Here is a 20035-nt window from a genome sequence, read left to right as displayed (position 1 = left end):
CTGTTCAGGTCAGGCACGCACGCTTCTATGATGTATGACGTTAAAAAAAACTAACAGAACAAGCTCCAAACACATCACGTTTCATCACATCACTTGCTGTTTATTTTTATGGATCACTGGAAGGCTGAATCACATTCACACCCAGATTAAGTGCATTGCAGGTTTTTTGATTTTTTTTTTTTTGGGGGGGGGGGATTTTGGATCTAAAGTCACGATGCAAAACTAGAATAACTTCATAATCCTGTGCTCACCTTGGCCTGGTGGAGGTCTACTCCGTACATGGAGAGTTTCTTGGCATTCTCCAGAAACATCAGGTCTGCTTGGGCTGGACTCATTGACCTGCCACAACACCAAAGCAGGAATCCAATAAAATATTGAATTAGTGTGACTGTGGAGATGCTGTGAAATGAGAACGGGCACACTAATAGGTGGTATAGGAGTAGGAAAAACTATGGTGGCCACAAAACTCATGAATAATGCAAAAGGCCCTATCTACTTATATTGTTTGGTTTGTCTGGGCTCCTTTAGAAACATGGAGGTACAACGTGACAGACTCTGTAGAGGAGGACCTGCTCCCTCTTGCAAAATGCAAAGATTCTCATTGTTAACTGATTATACGCTAGTGAGAACCTTTCTGCCATATTCTGGAAACAGAGCCTGCTAAATCTTACGTGATAGACAAAAATATTTTTATAAAAATTACCAACTGCAGTTTTAATTGTGGTAATAATAATTTTACTTAGGTAAATAATCTGAATACTTCTTTCACCACTGGTTGAATGAGGCAGTTTTCTGACCTGTAAGTATGGTGCAGCTCCATCATTTTGTCCTCCAGCTCCTTGGTCTGGCCATGGGCCATTTTCATGTCCTTAGCGTATTCGTTGCTGTGCACCTCGGGGTCGTACTCACCCAGCTCCGACTGCAAGGCGTAGGAGCCTAACAGGGCAAGGGTGACGAAGGAACAGGGCAGGCAGCCCTGCAGGATATCCTTCCGCAACTGGAGACACAGGTAGTACCTGCAGTGCACAAACAGTGATCATGTAGGGATTTACTATCTATGGAACTGCTATGATAACAGATAATCATTTCTGTAGAACTGTACTGCATTCGCAGAGGAAGACTGTGAGGTGTGGTTCAAAGCTCCAGAAAAGGCTACTAAGTGGTTAAAGATTTTTGTCAGCTTTCATGCTCAGTTCATCTCCTACCTGCACAAGTCCCTGTAACTTTTGATGACAATATATTTGATTCCCAGGGGGTTTTATATTTGATTAACCTGTAGGAGTCTGTCAAAGTTCATTAACTGCTTTTTTAGATACACTGTATTTCAGCTCATGCCCACCAGACCGAAGTCAGTGTTGCTGACTTGTCGAGGTTTAACACTAACATGGGAAAATGTTGCTTTAGCTTTTCCAGGAATTTGAATAACTCACCTTTACAATTATTAGTTATAAACTTATAATTAGTTGCATAAATTGTACTTATTCATTGTTTTAAAGGTCCAGTGTGTATTATTTAGAAGGATTTGTTGGTAGAAATGGAATATAATATGCACAGGTATGTTTTCATAAGTGTATAATCACCTGAATATAGGAATCTTTTTGTTTCTGTTGTCTTAGTCCTGATTTTTAGATCCTAGAGCACTTTTATCTTTTATCTTTATCCTTTATAATTGATCATGTTTGTACAATGGTTGACTATTGTTTGAGTTGTTTGTTTTTATATTTTTGTCAAGCGGAATGCCTTGTCTTTTACTGCAAACCAAACCTACTCAAGGGTACAAATAAAGGACATCATCATCTCCACTCTCTGCACATCAAGGTCCTTGGATTTTGTTGTGTTATTCATGACATTTTAAAGTTGTGTGTGATTTAATGTTCTCATGATATCAAATAAACTAAACTACACTAAAACTTCTGAATTCGATTTTAAAACATACATACTGTAACCGAACAACCCGTGTGCTAATGAACAACAGGTATTTTAATTCTTAAGGATTCAAATTAATCCTGAGGTACAAGGACAAACAAATAAACATAAAATTATGTTTGTAAGTAGCAGTGGAACCCATACAGTACCTAGTTATGTCTTCAGACAGTTGGGCTGGGTCTGGTGGATAGAACTTCACATTGAAGGTGAAATTATAGTTGGCACCTTGAGAAAGAAAAGGAGGGTGTGATTAAGAAGAAAAGAAGAAGATGATGAAGAAGATATACTTTATTGATCCCCAAAGGGACATTGTTCTTTTCACTCTTTTTTATACACACACACACACACACACACACACACAGGCTGAAATGCACACTTCATGTACTTGTGGACATGCAAAGGGGAGAGAGATGGTGGACTGATGGGGCTGCAATGTTAATCACGCCCCATGAGCAGGTTTTGCGCTCAAGGGCACCTCGGCAGTGCACAGGAGGTGAAACTGGCACCTCTCCAGCTACCAGTCCACACTCCATATTTTGTGGTCTATGGGACTTGAGCCGGCGACCCTCCGGTTCCCAAACCAAGTCCCTACACACTGCACTACTGCCGCCCAGCAATAACTGCAAACATGTATTAAAAACATGTTACAAAAGAAAATTAAAACAGAAGGTACATTTGTGGGTTCCACTCACCTTGTACCTGCCTGTGGATCTCCTTGGTTAGGTCCATCCAAGTCTGAGCAAAAAAGGATGCAGCATTAGGTTTGATATCATTATACACTGTTCAGTGTCAGAGTTCTGAGGGCCACATGTTAATCTAACCATCAATGACATTTATGTAAAGAACTGCCTTTTTCTTGTCCTAATGGAATACTGAGGTCCGGGTGTTGGATTGATACTAACTAGTGTCAGTTACTTACCTTCATGGTGGATGTCTCCCAAATGGCCAGGCCATAGTAGTCTTTCTCCAGCAGGTTGAGGTGGTCACACACCTTCATGAACAACTCCTGGCCTTTGGCATGTTTCTGACACACACACATACATAAAGGGAACAAGCCACAGAATAATTAAACAGTCACCTACAAATGTAACAGACCTGACATTACATACAGGACAAGTATTCATGAAAAGCAAAATTGTAAGAACAATGCAGAGGTTCAGAGGAAGCAGTCACTTCTCCCACTGGACTATTTAACAGCTGTCAAACTGAAGCAGAGACTAAGCAGAGGAGACTGGTCTGAGGGAAGATTGGAGCCAAACTTTTTTTTCTTTCCAAATAAACATTACAGCTTTGTCTGCTGGCTTTACTGGATGAGAAGTTGATAGCTGTAAATCTGTAAAAGTAACAGTGATCCCATGAAGCGTTTCTCAAGAGCCTGAAGGATGACTTGTAGCCATTTGGAGGCACTGCCATTCAAAATAAGTCATGTGTTGATTTGGGGCTGCAGGACAAATAGTTACAGAGAGCCATTTTTTCACCTTTAAAGAAAAACAGGTGCTCATTGGTTTCTCGGGGAACATCAGACATGGAGCGGGAGAAGCCTGGGATGGAATCTGGCTGGCAGCCTGCACCTCAACTTCCCAGTCAGGTAACCAACTCCTTTGACTCATGTTAAGTACAGCATAAAATGAGGGGGGAAAGCCAATGATTACTTGACTTCTTCATTAAAATGGCAAAAGCTTCTTTTGCTGCCCCCAGAATTCTGTGACCTGTAGTATTAAACTGCATTTACCACCAGGAACTACAGGTGTCACATGAACAATAACAGCGCAACTGCATAATTGTTTTAATATGAATATTTCCAGCAAAGATGGCATTTTGCAATTGCAACGTTTCTGGAATTACAGATCACAACCATCACTACTCAGTGAATTGCCTCCTTGCTGGAAGTCTGAGAGCATTTTATAGTCCATAGTTAGTTTATATATACAGTCAAACCTGAAATTATTCATACCCCTGGCAAATTCTGACTTAAAGTTACTTTTATTCAACCAGCAAGTTTTTTCTTGATTGGAAATGACACAGGCATCTCCCAGAAGATAATAAGATTATGTACAAGATGCATCATTGTGGATAAAATTATTTCTCAGCTTTTATTTACATTTGAACAAAAAGTGGCATGTCCAATAATCCTTCTCAATAATCAAAAGAAAAGCCTTTATTGGCTATTACAGCAATCAAACGCTTCCTATATTGCTGACCAGCTTTTTGCATGTCTCCACTGGTATTTTTGCCCAGTCATCTTTAGCTATGTGCTCCAACTCTTTCAGGTTGGAGGGTCTCCTTGCCATCACCCTGATCTTTAGCTCCCTCCACAGATTCTCAATTGGATTCAAGTCAGGACTCTGGCTGGGCCACTGCAAAACGTTAATGTTTTGTCCGCTAACCATTTCTTCACCACTTTTGCTGTGTGTTTTGGGTCGTTGTCGTGCTGAAATGTCCACTGCTGGCCAAGGCCAACTTTCTCTGCAGACTGCCTGATGTTGTTGTTGAGAATCTTGACGTATTGCTCTTTTTTCATAGGGCCGTTTACTTTGATTAGGTTCTCTGGTCCATTGGCTAAAAAAACCCCAAAGTATTAGGTTCCCACCGCCATGTTTGACAGTGGGGATGGTGTTCTTAGGGTTGAAGGCTTCTCCTTTTTTATGCCAAATGAAGGATACATCATAACGGCCTCATCTCTCATCTCATGTCATCTTCATCTGCTTATCCGGGATCGGGTCGTGGGGGTAGCAAGTCCAGCAGAGGACCCCAAACTTCCCTTTCCCTGGCCACATCGGCCAACTCTGACTGGCAGGCGTTCCCAGGCCAGTGTTGAGATGTAATCTCTCTTCCTGGTCCTCGGTCTGCCCCGTGGCCTCCTCCCAGCTGGATGTGCCAGGAACACCTCCCTCGGGAGGCGCCCTGGAGGCATCCTCCCCAGATGCCCGAACCATCTCAGCTGGCTCCTTTCGACGCAAAGAAGAAGCTCCGACTCCAAAGATCGACCGGCAGATCGAGAGCTTCGCCTTTTGGCTCAACTCTCTGTTTGATAAAGGGATCGCAAAACTGCCCCTGCTGTCCCAATTCTGCGGCCATCTCCTGCTCCATTCTACCCTCACTCGTGAACAAAACCCTGAGGTACTTGAACTCCTTCATTTGGGGTAAGGACTCACTCCCTATCCGGAGTCGACAATCCACCAGTTTCCTGCTGAGAACCATGGCCTCCGATTTAGAGGTGCTGATCCTCATCCCAGCTGCTTGACACTCTGCTGCGAACCGATCCAGTGAGTGCTGAAGATCACGGGCTGATGAGGCGATCAGGACATCATCACATCATCCGCAAAAAGCAACAATGCAGTCCTCAGCCCACCAAACTGCAACCACTCCCCTCCACGACTACGCCTCGATATCCTGTCCGTGAAAGTCTCAAACAGGATTGGTGACAAAGCGCAGCCCTGGCGGAGGCCAACACCCACTGGAAACGAGTCCGACTTATGACCAAGAAATCCAGACACAACTCTCGCTTTGGAAATACAGGGATTGGATGGCCCTGAGAAGTGGCCCCCTCACCCCATACTCCCGCAGCACTTCCCACAGGATATCCTGGGGAACCCAGTCATATGCCTTCTCCAAATCCACAAAGCACATGTAGACCGGATGGGCATATTCCCAGGCCCCTTCCTGCGAGAGAGAAGAGTTGGTCAGACGGAACCCGCACTGTTCCTCTTCAATCAGAGGTTCGACAATCAACTGGACCCTCCTTTCCAGCACCTTAGAGTAAACTTTCCCAGGGAGGCTGAGTAGTGTGATGCCTCTGTAGTTTGCACACACCCTCCGGTCCCCTTTTTTAAATAGGGGAACCACCTCCTTTGGTGCTGTCCCTGACTTCCATGCAATGTTGAAAAGGTGTGTCAACCAAGACAGCCCCTCAACACCCAGAGCCTTCAGCATTTCTGGGCGAATCTCATCAATCCCTGGGGCTTTGCCACTGTGGAGTTGTTTGACTACCTCAGTGACCTCCCGCAGGGAAATTGATGCAGATCCCCCATCACACTCCAGCCCTGCTTCTATCACAGAGGGTGGGTTTGTTGGTCTAGTCGGATTCAGGAGGTTCTTCCACCACCCAATTACCTCCCCAGTTGAGGTCAGCAGTGTCCCATCCCCACTGTACACAGCTTGAATGGTTCCCCGCTTCCCCCTCCTGAGGTGTCGGACGTTTTTTTTGGGAGTTGAAGGTCTCTCAGACACGGGCCTCCTCCAGACATTCCCAGTTCACCCGTACAACATGTTTGGGTTTACCACGTCTGTCCAGTGGCTTCCCCGCCACCTAACCCAACTCACCACCAGATGGTGATCAGTTGACAGCCCCTCTCTTTACCCGAGTGTCCAATACATGCGGCCTCAGGTCTGATGATACCATCACAAAATCAATCATAGACCTTTGGCCAGACAATTAAACTTTTGTTTAATCTGACCATAAAACAGAAGACCAGAAGTCTTCTTCTTTGTCCAGATGAGCATTTGCAAAGGTCAAGCGGGCTTTTGTGTGCCTTATCTTATCATCCTCCTTGGTCTGCGTCCGTGGAACCCAGCAGTGTGCAGTGTCCGTTGGACTGTCTGCCTTGAGACGTTGCCACCAGCAGAGCCCAGATTCACCAGGATGGCCTTGGTGGTGATCCTTGGATTCTTTTTCACCTCTCTCACCATCCTCCTGGCCAGCACAGGTGTCACTTTTGGCTTCCGACCATGTCTTCTGAGATTTCCCATGGTGCGGAACGTATATTTTTTAATAATACCTTGCACTGTAGCCACTGGAACTTGAAAACATTTAGATATGGCCTTATAGCCCTTTCCTGACTTGTGAGCAGCCACAATGCGCAGCCGCAGGTCCTTAGTGAGCTCCTTTGTCTTAGCCATGACTGTCCACAAACCAACTGCAGAGAGCTGCTGTTTTTTCACCTGTTGAGTTGATTAAAACAGCTGTTCCCAATGAATCAGGGTAATTAGGATGGTTTAGAACAACTTGGACTATTTGGAATGGTATAAAACTTTGGATTTTCCCATGGACTGTGACAGTTTGCAAAGGGTATGAACAATTTTGGACATGCCACTTTTTGTTCAAATGTAAATAAAAGCTGAGAAATATTCTTTTCCACAATTATGCCTCTTGTACATCCTCTTATTATCTTTTGGGAGAAGCCTGTGTCATTTCCGGTCCAAAAAAAACTTGCTAGTGGAATAAAAGTAACTTTAAGTTGGGCGCCCGGTTAGCTCAGTCGGTAGAGCTGGTGACCCATATACGGAGTTGCTGCCGGGTTCAAATGCAACCTGCAGCCCTTTGCTGCGTGTCATCCCCTCTCTCTCCACCCACCTTTCCTGTCTCTCTACAGCTGTCTATGAATAAAGCCAACAAAAGGCCAAAAAGTAACTATAAAAAAAGTAAAAAAAAAAAAAAAAAAAAGTTACCTTAAGTCAAAATTTGCCAGGGGTATGAATAATTTCAGGCTTGACAGTATATATATTATATTATATATAAAAATAAATGTAAAATGCCTTTTTAACCCATTGCATTCCGTCATAATGCAACAATGTATCTATTAACAATGTATGCCAATCAATTCAATGATACAGAGCTAAGACTGACAAGTTAGCCACCTAGCAACAGCATGGCTTTCTGCCAGAGTGCCAGGAGCTAAACACATCAAAATAACACTTTGGTGCACTTGCAAAAGTTAAGATTATGCAATAAGCTGAGGAGGTCATAGAGACAGCATTCTGCACTTTCCCACCTGGCCATCGAATAAGAACTTGTTAGGGGTACTGATTTTGAGAATGTTGTACACCACTTTGCATTTTCAAATTTAAGAAAGAGGTCCAGTGTGCCATAACATGATTGTATTTAACAGGAAATGTGTTTCAGTTAAACCTCCATTATTTAGAAATTAAAGTTCATTATTTTGCCAGATTTATACTAATGCTGATGTGATTTCATACATAACATGATATGTCAGGGAGTAGCCTTGGTGGGACACACCACTGTGTGTACAGTACATTAACTTGTATTCGTACAGAACATTTTTGCATCTGCAAAATAACTTCTCTTGTACTTGATGACTGTTGGATATTGAAGTTCAGAATAAATTCCATTTTTATTTTTGTGAGTACAATGGATGAAAATGTTTAATTAAAAATGCTTACATCCAGCTCACACTCATACAGTGTGTCGTCCAGCAGGGTGACTTTGATCTGCATGGTCTTAGGCCGACGTGGAGCTCTGGGAGCTTTAGCTTCCTCCTCTGTCGTCTTCTCCTTCTCTCCCTTACTACCTCCTTCAGGACTGGACTCCTTCTCCTCCTTCTTCTCCTCCTTCTTCTCCTCTTTCTCCAGGGCAGCCACTTCACCTTCCTCTTTGCCGTTTTCTTTGTCCTGTCCACCCTTCTCTTCCTCAGCTTCTTTCTTCTCTAGCTGGACAGCCTGACAAAGACACTTTGATTACAATGCTTGATTATGAGAATGGATGCAGAAATATATGCAGAGATTGTCTTGCTTGTCTCTGTGGCTGGGATTGTAGCTTTTGTTAATCTTCTCCATCTTTTCCTCAGTGGTTACTGCAGTGTTTGCATTTAAAAACCTCAAAGGATGCAGAAAAACTAATCCATGCATTTGTTACTTCTAGGCTGGATTACTGCAATTCCTTATTATCAGGTTACCCCAATAAGTCCATTAAGATGCTCCAATTAATCCAGAACGCTGCAGCACAAGTACTGACAGGAACTAGAAAAAGAGATCACATCTCTCCTGTACTAGCTTCTCTGCACTGGCTCCCTGTAAAATGTAGAATAGAATTTAAAATCCTCCTCCTCACCTATAAAGCTCTTCATGGTCAGGCCCCTTCATATCTTAAAGAGCTCATAGTATCCTATTACCCCGCTAGAACACTCCGTTCTCTGAATACAGGACTACTTGTGGTTCCTATAGTCTCTAAAGTAGAACAGGAGCAAGAGCCTTCAGTTACCAAGCTCCTCTCCTGTGGAACCAGCTTCCAGTTGTGGTTCGGGAGGCAGACACCCCCTCCACATTTAAGAGTAGGCTTAAGACGTTCCTCTTTGATAAAACTTATAGTTAGGGCTGGCTAAGGTGAGTCCTGAACTATCCCTTAGTTATGATGCTGCTGCTTCCCCGGAGTTCTTGTGCTTTCCCATCTCACAGGTTCTCACGGATCCTGGTGGAGCCTCCTGCAATGGTCCTGCTTGACTCTTGCTAATATTACTAAAATATTATTAGGGATCGAGCACTGACAAGTGCAAGACCCTATTGTTCCTGTTAAAATTATTATTAGTATTATTATTTGGTGCCTGTTTGACCGCATATTTGACCCCCGCAACATGCTCAAAAAGTCATGAAAATTTGCACAAAATTCAAACGTAGCGAAAATACCGATATGACATTGTCCCCGTGCACGGGCGCCGCCAAACGGCTAAGCCACGCCCCCCAGAATCAGCCCCCAAGACACGTAAGGCCCACATGTACGAAAATTGGTACGCATGTGTATCATGATAAAAGAAGCAGAAAAGTCACAAGGACCCATACCTCAAACCCAACAGGAAGTCAGCCATTTTGGATTTTGTGGCCTTTTTTGGTGATTTACACACGTTGTATTTGAACGAACTCCTCCTAGGGCATTTATCGGACCGACTTCAGATTTGGACACAGCCATCTAAACACATTCAGTATTAAAAGTTGAGCTATTCAGGCTATTCCGTCAAACATCGTGCATGTGGCGTGGCGTCCCGTGTCGTGCAATTTCGATCCTTCGCCATAAAAAGAGGGATTCGTCATAACTTCTGCATACATGATCCGACTGCAACGAAACTTAACATGTCTGATAAGAGTCCCGCCCTGAAATTTTGAGCTGATTTACGTGACATTTTCATGTTGTGGTCCACGCTTGTTACGACGGCACGTGACGTGGCCGCAGCACACCCCGACGGCACGTGACGCTGCCGCAGCACGCCCCGACGCGCGCCAGTTGCGAGATCCCGTTCATCGCTGCTTGCAGCTTTAATTATTATTATTATTGTTATTGTTATTATTGTTGCTGTGGTCGCTGCTCGTTGTCCCCCATCGTTGTTGTCGTCGTCGTCATCATCATCATCAGTCACTACTATTAGTGTAGTTGTGGCTACTGTTGTTGCTATGCACCTCTGTCTGTCTGTCTGTCTTTTTTTCCCAATAGACACAAACAAAAAACATTGTGTCTGCTGTGATAACCTTGCCGAGTTGTAGCTAGGTTTTGGCTCCATTAGCATCCACACACTCCTCGTCATCTGCATAGGTTTCACCATACCGTCTCACCAGGTGACACATTTTTAACTCAGCTCTAGCTCTCTCTTGTCTTAACGAAACCATGAGGAACATAACATAAAAGAGACATTACTTCAACAACTTCAGAATAACCTAAGACATGAAATATGCTACATATTCAAAGTGCTTTAGATGTACTTAGACCCAAATACACAGCATGCTAACCTGAGCCTCAGCACTGCTCACTGAGTGCTGGTCCAGGGCGACCTCTCCCTCTGTCCTCAGTTCAGGTTCAGGGTCAGCGATGGGGGCTTTAGCTTCTTCTTCTTCTTCCTTGTCCTCCTTCTCTCCCACCTCGCTCTCACACTGGGAGCGCCTATTCAGGAATGAGGAGAATAGACGGGAGAGGCCACGACTGGCAGAGTTGCGGTTGCGAGGCCGGAGCTGCTCCTCTTCCGGTGAGGGCGGCCTGGTGTCCTGGCCGGCTTCCTCCTGCTGCCTCGGCTTCTTCTGGTGGCTCTCCGCCTCGTCTGTTGTCATGGCAACAGCTGTGGAGATAAAGGTCGAAATCAAGTTAAAAAAAACAGGAACTTTTTGAACAGAGGGAGAGTGCAGTTGATTAGTACAAGCAAGTTCTGAGATTAAATATTATCCTACCCATAACAAAGTAATTTGCAAAAACAATAAAAATGGTGATAATACTGCACACAAATCACCGCAGGGGAAATTCTTTGCTGCCCTAACTACGAGGTCCCTCCAGAGCCACAGAACGGATTATACTTTCATATAGCCTGAGTAATGCTAATCATGACAATTAAACGGACACCTTTACTTTTAGAGCTACACTAATAAATACAATAAGCACACAAACAACAGCCAGTTTACTTGATCAAAGACTCAAGGGCATTACATTACAGTCAACACATGCTTTTGTCCTAAGTTACAAAACTTTTTGGGACTTCTTTAAGAACAATCAACACATGGATGCCAGTCACTATGACTGAACTTATGTCCACTTTTAACTACATTTCAAATCGTCAAATGGAATTCACTCATGTATCAAGAAATTACTAACTAAGCAAGCAAGTATGGAACTTTGATTATGTGGTTACATGGTTGTAGGCTAAATGGGGGGGACCGATGACAACTGAGCCAATTCATGGAAGAAGGCAGCAGCCTTATGGACACAGTGGAATACGATTAAAAGTTCTGGAAAAAGCTTATAAGTGAACCTTAAGTAATGATTTTTTCAAAACGACTATTTCCATGGTAAAGAATAAACTTAAAAGTTGCAGCAGGTCATTTTGTTCAAAACATGTTTTTGTCGTAATTGCTGAAACCTTCACTATATCCTGACAGTAGTACATGAGACCGTTAATGTGATTTTCATAGATTATGCATCTCATGTAATACTGTCAGGACACAGTGAAAATTTCCGCAAATCTGACAAAAAAGTTATTATTATCAGAATCAGAATTGGGTTTATTGCCAAGTGAGTTTTTACACGTACAAGGAATTTGCCTTGGTGCGTTGGTGCATAAAAATCACAAGTACTTTTTAAAATATAAATAAATAAAGATAAAGATAGAAAGATCTAAACTATACAGGAAAGATATAAAGATATAAAGCTGCAGCATTAAGGCTGGCAGCTTTAAGGCCCAAATTAAGTTTTGTGCAGGTTCTAGGCTGCATACTGGACCATGATCGGCTTCCAAACTATTTTTGAGTCTTGCTCATACACACAAATATTGAACTGATTTTTAAGGTGAGCAGAGAAACTTTGCTTTCTCAGCAGATGAATGTGAAAACAGCCTTCTAGTGTAAAACTCTACACACGTCATTCTGCACGGTGAAGCTGTGAAGTTAAGGAACAGAAGCAATGCACACAGTGGAGGCACATGGAAACAGACTTCTACAATCACCACAGCCAAATCAAACTATCTCTAAACAATGTCCAGAATTCAATAACACTCTGGGCTGTAGGATTGGTTATTTTACACTGGGTCTCTCATTAATGTCTCCATTACCACACTTTTTAAGATACTATCAGGGGCACCCCAGGTAGACCTGCATGAGCATGTCCGACATGTCAAGGCTGAGTCCTTACCCAGGCCCACTGCTGCATGTCACCCACTCTCTCTCCCCCATATGTGCATAAAAAAAAAAAAAAATACTCTCTCACTTTTACTCAGTGCTAATGACAACACTTCAGGGACCACTGGAATGCTCACCCATATGAAAGAACATGCATCATCATCATAGTCCTCCTGTCATGATCACTTTCTCAATTTTCCATCATCCCCTTATACCAACACTCGGCTTGTGGTTAGTGTTGCCATATGAAAGCTGTCTGCTTAAATTTACATTCTGCCTGCACACAGCCACTTCATTTACAGCAGTGAAGGTGGGTGGCTGTACAAGCTGTATCAGCTGGCAGCTGAAACACCACAGTCCCTCAGACATGTTGCTGTGGAAACAACCATGAAGAAAATTAAAGAAAATAGAGACAACAATGTGTGAAAATCTGTGCAACAATGAGCTGTTTTAAAATAAAACCTACAGGCAGAGAGAGTTGATCACTTTTTCATGTAGCTGTTAGAGCTGGTGTCCTAATCATCACGGTATAACACCAAGTCAATTAAACTTCAGGGATATTGATCTATCCAGATAGGAAGCATAAGTGAAAGTGACATCAGGTGCGCTGGAGAGGTAACAGCAAGACAACCCCCAAAAAGGGAATGGTTTTGCAGGTGGTGGCCACAGACAATTGCTCTCTCCTTATCCTTCCTGACTGATTCTTCTCTAGTTTTACGTTTTGCTAATGTCCTTGTCACTACTGTTAGCATGAGTACCCGCAGCCCATTTCGGTTGCACAGGTAGTCCACCTCCGCCAGGATGACACATCCATACGTGCTGTCGCAAGAAAATTTGTGTCTCCCCAGCATAGTGTCAAGAGCATGGAGGAGATACCAGGAGACAGGTCATTACACAGGGAGAGCTGGACTGGGCTGTAGAAGGGCATCAACCCAGCAGCAGGACCGGTATCTGCTTTTTTGTGTGTGAGGACAAACAGGAGGAGCACTGCCAGACTAGTACCCTACAAGTAGGGATGGGGCCGATCCGATCCAGTATCGGGACCGATACCAGCGTAATTCACGTATCGGAATTTCCCGATCCAACCTGCACAGATTTCCGATATCCATGAGCCATGTCTGCGCTTTAACGTTGTCTGCTGAAATGACTCCACAGGTGATTCCTGCCAGCCAGTCTGCTAGCTGGCTGCAAACTGTGGAATGGATTTCCTGAACGGAGGCGCGGCTCAATGAGACACAGAGTTACGAGACACGCCCCCGCTCAGGAAATCCATTCCGCAGTTTGCAGCTAGCTAGCAGGATAGCATTGAGCAGCATTGTGGCTAGCCAACATGTCCGCTGTGTGGAAATTCTTTACACTAGAAACACTGCAGAGCAAGACAGCAAAATGCAATGTTTGCAAAGCCGTAATTCAGAGACGCGGAAGCTCCCTCGCGTCGTACAACACTACGAACGCAATCATACATTTAAAAAAAGCACCACACGAAACAGCACAAGGATTTTTTAGGCGAGCTGTCAGGAATCACTTCTGGAGTCATTCCAAAAACAAGGTAAACTCCAGGCAGACAACGTGAAAGCTAAAGGGATTACCGTGTGTGTGTGTGTGTGTGTGTGCATGTGTGTGTGCATGTGTGTGTGCGTGTGTGCGCGTGTGTTAGATGTTTACAGTTATTGCACTTTTCTTATATTTCAGATAATTTACATTTTAAAACCTTGATTTGCTGATGCTACAAGAGCCAGTGTACTTGATTTGTGGTGTTCAGATGCACACTGTTTTATTGATAGTGTGTGTGTAAGATGTTTACACTTATTTCACTTTTCTTATATTTCAAGACTCAAATATTTGATGAATAAATTTGGGAATTTAATAAATATTGACATGACAAAAAATTTGAAACCCTTACAGTTGCATATTTGTTTTCAGAAAGGAATTTTTCCTGTTTTTCTGACTTCCTTTTCTGACCTTTTACTCACCTCAAGTTGCCTTTTGGGACATACATGCATACATACGTACATATCATACTTGCCTGTTGAGAGGAGTTTATTTCAGCCTCATATAAAATCAACAATAATGATAATAACAATATAAAAGCAAATACAGCTCTGGTATCGGAATAGTATCGGTATCAGCCGATATCCAAATTCAGGTATCGGGATCGGATCGGAAGTGAAAAAGTGTGGATCAGTGCATCCCTACCTACAAGTACCCTAACTGCTGTTAGGTACTGGGATGAAATCCTCAGAGCCATTGTCAGACCTTGCAGTGGGCCCTGGGTTCCTCCTGGTGCAGGACAATGCCCTGGCCTCATGTGGCCAGAGTGTGTAGGCAGTTCCTGGATGACAAAGGTATTGATGCCATTGACTGCCCCTCGGAAGTGCATAAAGGCACGTGGGAGCCATACACACTACGAGTCACATTATGAGTTGCCATGATTAAATTCACGCAAGTTGGATCAGCCTGTGATTAAATTTTTTTAAAATTTTCGGTGTGATTTTGAATCTAGCCCTCAGTCAGTGGGTGATTTTGGTTTTGGATTTTTTCACATATTATCTGTCTCGTGAAAAAATTACAATAACTTATTTTTATAAAAGTTACCTACTGCAGCTTTAATGTCATATATATATCTTGTCATGTTATTTTGGCTAGCTCGGTTTTCCTATTTGTAACAAGAGACGCCTGTAGTTCCACACCGATGTGGTAGAGTGGTATGTGCTGGCACACAAAGCAGTGGTGGCATGTGCAAAGATAGCAGTAATGAGAGGGGGAGCTGATTAAAAAAATGAGCTGTTTGGATTGTGTGGAAATGTCACATTTGTATTCTGATTCTTGGGTTACAATCAATTACATTTGCATGTACAACTAGTCTAACATAAAACTGGTTAAGGATTATGACTATTATATTTCTATGTCATGAAGGCAGTGGAGGATGTGTTAAACTATTCTGCTAGACTGCATGAAAAATGGATGCCGGTAGGAATGCTGTCAACAAGTAAAGCATCAGAAAAGTGCTAGTTCAATGACAATTATTTGGGCAGATGCTTCATTACATTACATTATATTTATTTGGCTTACACACACTATCTAAAGCAAATTATAATAGGTTTGAGTGCACTTATCTTGTAGAAACACCACCAAAAATTGCAAGAATCATGCAAGTACATTCACTTCATCAAATAGGCTGAACTGCCCACTGCCTCCATGTTAGCATCGAATCACATCGTGATTGACAGCTGAGCCCTGCTCGCAAGTGAGTCAGCTGGGTGGGACCACGGTGCTAACCCCAATCACTACTGTGCAGTCAGTAACCCAAAAATAACAACTGAAAAATGCGACTGAAAAGCCTCTAGTGTAAAAAAGACTTAAGACTAGTGTTTCAGGGCCTTTTCTGGCTTATAATGTGATCATCTTTCACATGAAAATATCAGATTTGCAGACTAAAAAAAATACTTTATACTGTAATACTGTATAGTAATTGGGAACTTTGCGTCATTCCATGACCTTTAACGGTGACTTAATCATATTTTTCTCATATATCAAAATATATGGAAGGGACTGTCTAGGCAGAATAATGTTTTTATTTCAAAATATGCCCACATCATCATACCCAGCTGTGCAAATATCAGAACACACGATGCAATGTTAAGTTTCTGCCATTTCTAGTTCTTCTTCTTTGGTCAGCATTCAGACAGCCAATGCTCTGAAGCTCAGGTGATGGGAATGATTTTACATTCAACATTGTGCACGACAAATCCGACCAAACCCTCAACCTGATTTTCTGGGGTTAAAGTTAAGTAATAATATGACTTATTTGATGTAAGCTAACCAGCTTTAATATTTCAAATAGATTCTTAGATTTACACTCAGTACAGTTTGGTTCAAAAGTTATAAAATAAAAAAAATAAAAATGTAAAAATATACATACTAAAAACATAGCATTAAGCATATCTGTATTTCTGACGGCATGGTAGCTTGTGTCAGAGTGCTGAAAGTAAGCTTAAGGACTAAAAGCGGCTTTAAAATTAATCGGGCCCTGTGTGGGATTAAAGGCTGCTGTAGAGGCCAGAGGAAGCTGGATGCGCCCCCCGTGAATGTGAATTTAGATTTCTCCAGATCTGCCACTGCAAATACAACTAAAACAAATGCAACAAAGGCGTTTAACTCAAAGCTGCAGATGTACTGAGGTATATTAAGAGTCACAGATATATCTAATATCTAATTTAGAGATTGTGTTGCTTGTACTAATGCCTATTCAAAAACATCTGCACAGTATCCCCACAAACAGTAAAAATAAATAGTATAGTCTTTAAAGCAACATTATGTAAGCCTTGGCATTTGTTGCGATTTGGCACCCCCACCCCATTTAAGACCACAATACCACTGTAGTAAATATGAAATCAGGGAGAAATTTTCCCCATAAAATATGATCCAGTTTCACCAAAATCAGTGACATAGTTGGTGGTGTGTGACTCATTGCAATAAAGCATTAGGCACCCCAACCTGGCGCCATTTACTCAGTTAAAACTCAGTGTTGAGTGAAAAAATATTTTTAAGCTGTTATTTTAAAGATAGAAATCATGTGGCTCAGAGGCAGACTTCCATTAATCGGAAGGTTGTTGGTTTGATCCCCGGGTCGTCCCGCCACGTGTCGAAGTATCCTTGAGCAAGATACTTGACCCCAATTGCCCCCGATGCTGTGCATTGCCGTGTAAATGTGTATGAATGCATTAGTTGTTCGATGGGCTTTGCCATCACTGAGGCATGTAGTGTAAAAGCGCTTTGAGTGGTCGGAAGACTAGAAAGGCGCTACACAAGTACAGGTCCATTTACCATTTACCATAATGTTGCTTTAAATGACCTAACAGAAGATAGTTTTAAGCCTTAAGTGGCTGTCTGGAAGCTAAAAAACACAGTCAAAAACATGAGAAAATATAATTAATAATTAAATTGGCATTTTAAATATTGAAAATTACTTAATGTTTGATAATTTTGGCAAGTTTGAATTTGTTTAAGAGATTTATGGGGGAAAAAGCAGAAAAAAAATATTGATGTATGATTTAATAGCAGTTTTTTTGTGCTTGTACATTTTTGCCACAAAGGTGTCCAGAGGGTAGTAAATTTGAGCAGGGCACAAGAGTTAAACTAAATTATATTGTGATTAAAGTTTAGATTATTATATATGATAATTTTAAGATACGGGCACAGTGAAGATGTGAACACGTTAACAAGGTATATTCACAGAGCTTTCACTCTACGCAGTACGCAGTTAAAACAACCAAGGAGCTACTGAGAAGAAAACAATGTCAAGAAATAATAAATGAGCCTATTAAGTGTGTACAATTGTTTTAAAAAAATAATAAAATACAAAAGAAAAGGGTTAGGGTTGGGGAGGGCTTTTTCTCCAGCAGAAAATCATACTGTTGCTAGCTAGCTCATTAATAAATCTATTAATAAAGCTCTGTCCCTAAAAGCTGAAAGTTTATGAAAGTATAAATGAAATATATTTTATAAATATAAAATATACAAAAGGGTTGGATTTCCATATAAAAATACAAAGAAATTGTTTTTTTTTATTCTTTGGCATACATTGTTAAATAGGTGAGAAATATGAAAAAATGCATTTTTCATTCCATCTGGACATTAAATCTGAGTCACATAATTTAAAAATGTAATCTTAATAACCAGGGTTTCACCATAAATGCATCACAATCTTTCCGCATGCTGGTGCCCTTTTTGGTTTTTCACCCCTTGCCCCTCAGAAAGCCTGAGTCTGCCACTGCTTTACACAGTCCAATAACATTAATAATCCTTTATTATTATGTATTATTAATAAAGCACGTATCTGTATTGCAATATCAAAACATTATCCCAGATGCATTTAAAGATTATCAGCCCAGGATCTTCAGTGATCCTGCTGATTGTACACAATCAGCAGTCTACATGATGATTCTATAGTCTACTTGAACAGATGACACCGACTAACGATTGCTCCCACTGTATCAGTGTTGGATAACATGGAGACTGATTACAACCGCTATAGGCATTATGAAAGCGCGATGGTGATTATGACTAATACACGAATCACTTACAAAAACAGCTACAACGTATCGTTTCAACACATTTCAATTCTACAACAAAAATACAAAAAGTGTGGTTGTTTACATATCGTCTCCTGATGCTCTTATCATTACACCATCGTATTATTATCAGTCATTAATATAAGATGAACGTATACTCCATATTTCACAATATTCGAATAATTGCTGTTTTTCTTGCGGCGTTTGTTTCATAATTAAAGCAATGCGTTTGAAAGTGGGAACAATAAAAGGGGCGGTAGGTATACCTGTCTGCAAATGGCGCTGAAATGCATAAAAACCCCCCAAAAATGTCAACAAATTCTCTCTCATCAACTCACAGTGTGGTGTAAAATCACTCACCCTGCTTCGCTCAGATCATGCAGCAGAAGAAAAGATCCTGTGTTAAAGCTCACCGGCCACTATTCCTCACAAGCACCAGATGAACAAAGTGGTAATTCATAAGCGTTATCAAGCGGCTTTTAACAATGTGTTTAGATAGCCTACTACCAGGAGCAAACGGTAAAATGGTGCCTTTGTACCCTCAATATTGTCTGACAGGCAGCCAGAAGAGACGCAATATGCATGATCTTTCCTTTTAGCCGTATTTTTAAAATATTATTTTTTTAATTAAACTACTGTTTCCAAGACCCAGAATTAACTTTAAGGCTCGACCTTATGGTGTTAAAATACAATCAATGATGAAAAAATTATGATTTGCAAATGTAATATTACATCTACAGGAAAGAAAACAAGAAAAAATTATTTTATTTTTTTGTTATTTTATTTGTTGTTATTATGTGGCTGCCTATCATGGTTCATCTTAAAATGTATTCCATTACATCAGTGTTTCTCAATTTATTTACACCGCATACCAACTCAACAAAATATCAGGCCTCCAAGTACCACCATTATGACGTAAGCAGACCCTATTGAAGTATGGGCAGTTCACTCAGGAGGCAGCTTTATTACTAATAAGGAGAATGTTGTTGAATCCTGAACGGAACCGGTTTAATAACCAATGCTAATTTGGTGGAAAAGGGGTACTCCTGGTCCACACTTCCCAATCCATCTTATATCGTTTTCTGCTCTGATTTGGTTGTTTTCATTTAGCGGATTCTTGCAAATGCCATTACTAGCGCTAATTAAGAGTGCACTTTGACATTTTTAATGCCAAAATACAATTACAGCTTTAAAGGAAACAAAATAGCCAGGCTGAACAGATTAGTTGAAACATCCAACCTGTAAGACAGCACACAGGGATTTTACACCCTTATACAACCATTTGCCTCCCCCTCCTTTGTACAGGAAGGTGGAGCTTTGTATGTAATGAGGCAAGTGTAGTCCTGGAAGCAGTCAATAGGAGCAGTGCAGAGAGCAGCCTGCTCCAATCACAGCTCTCAGAGCTGCTGTTCGTGGCAGAGCTCTACCATCAGTAACTAAGGGTCCATGTGCCATAAAAATCAATACATCCATTTTCACTCAGCGATTGGAAACAATGTATTTGTGAAAGAGGAGGAATGTTTAGGCCATAAGTAAGTCATTTGAATTATTTAATTAATTAAATTTAATAGCAGCCAGTGTAGTGCACTGATAGGATTGCAGATACAATCCCACACATTTGGACACTATTTGTTACATAATAGACAGGAATGGGG

The 20035-nt window shown here is 41.6% G+C and overlaps 1 protein-coding gene and 1 long non-coding RNA gene across 25 annotated transcripts in view; one reads left to right on the top strand and one right to left on the bottom strand.

Annotated features, from left to right (window-relative positions):
- Window positions 1-20035, top strand: part of LOC127372058 (uncharacterized) — a 205930-nt gene that overhangs the window by 74311 nt on the left and 111584 nt on the right. The gene's annotated exons all lie outside the window — the stretch shown is intronic.
- epb41a (erythrocyte membrane protein band 4.1a) overlaps window positions 1-20035 on the bottom strand; it is an 88612-nt gene that overhangs the window by 49356 nt on the left and 19221 nt on the right. For 21 of the 24 annotated variants that reach the window (XM_051415302.1, XM_051415312.1, XM_051415317.1 and 18 more), the window contains exons 2-8: window positions 10438-10742; window positions 8107-8382; window positions 2846-2950; window positions 2619-2661; window positions 2076-2151; window positions 798-1016; window positions 252-339 (exon numbers count right to left, since the gene is read on the bottom strand). In XM_051415302.1, coding sequence (XP_051271262.1) covers window positions 252-339; window positions 798-1016; window positions 2076-2151; window positions 2619-2661; window positions 2846-2950; window positions 8107-8382; window positions 10438-10742 — 1112 coding nt within the window. Of the gene's footprint in view, window positions 1-251; window positions 340-797; window positions 1017-2075; window positions 2152-2618; window positions 2662-2845; window positions 2951-8106; window positions 8383-10437; window positions 10761-12443; window positions 12587-18740; window positions 18921-20035 lie in introns of those variants that run through there. The other 3 variants (XM_051415301.1, XM_051415298.1, XM_051415306.1) reach the window with 3 other exon arrangements.

Source organism: Dicentrarchus labrax, unplaced genomic scaffold, assembly GCF_905237075.1.
Source record: "Dicentrarchus labrax unplaced genomic scaffold, dlabrax2021, whole genome shotgun sequence".
Lineage (NCBI taxonomy): Eukaryota > Metazoa > Chordata > Actinopteri > Moronidae > Dicentrarchus > Dicentrarchus labrax.
This window is presented reverse-complemented; position numbering and strand designations above follow the sequence as displayed.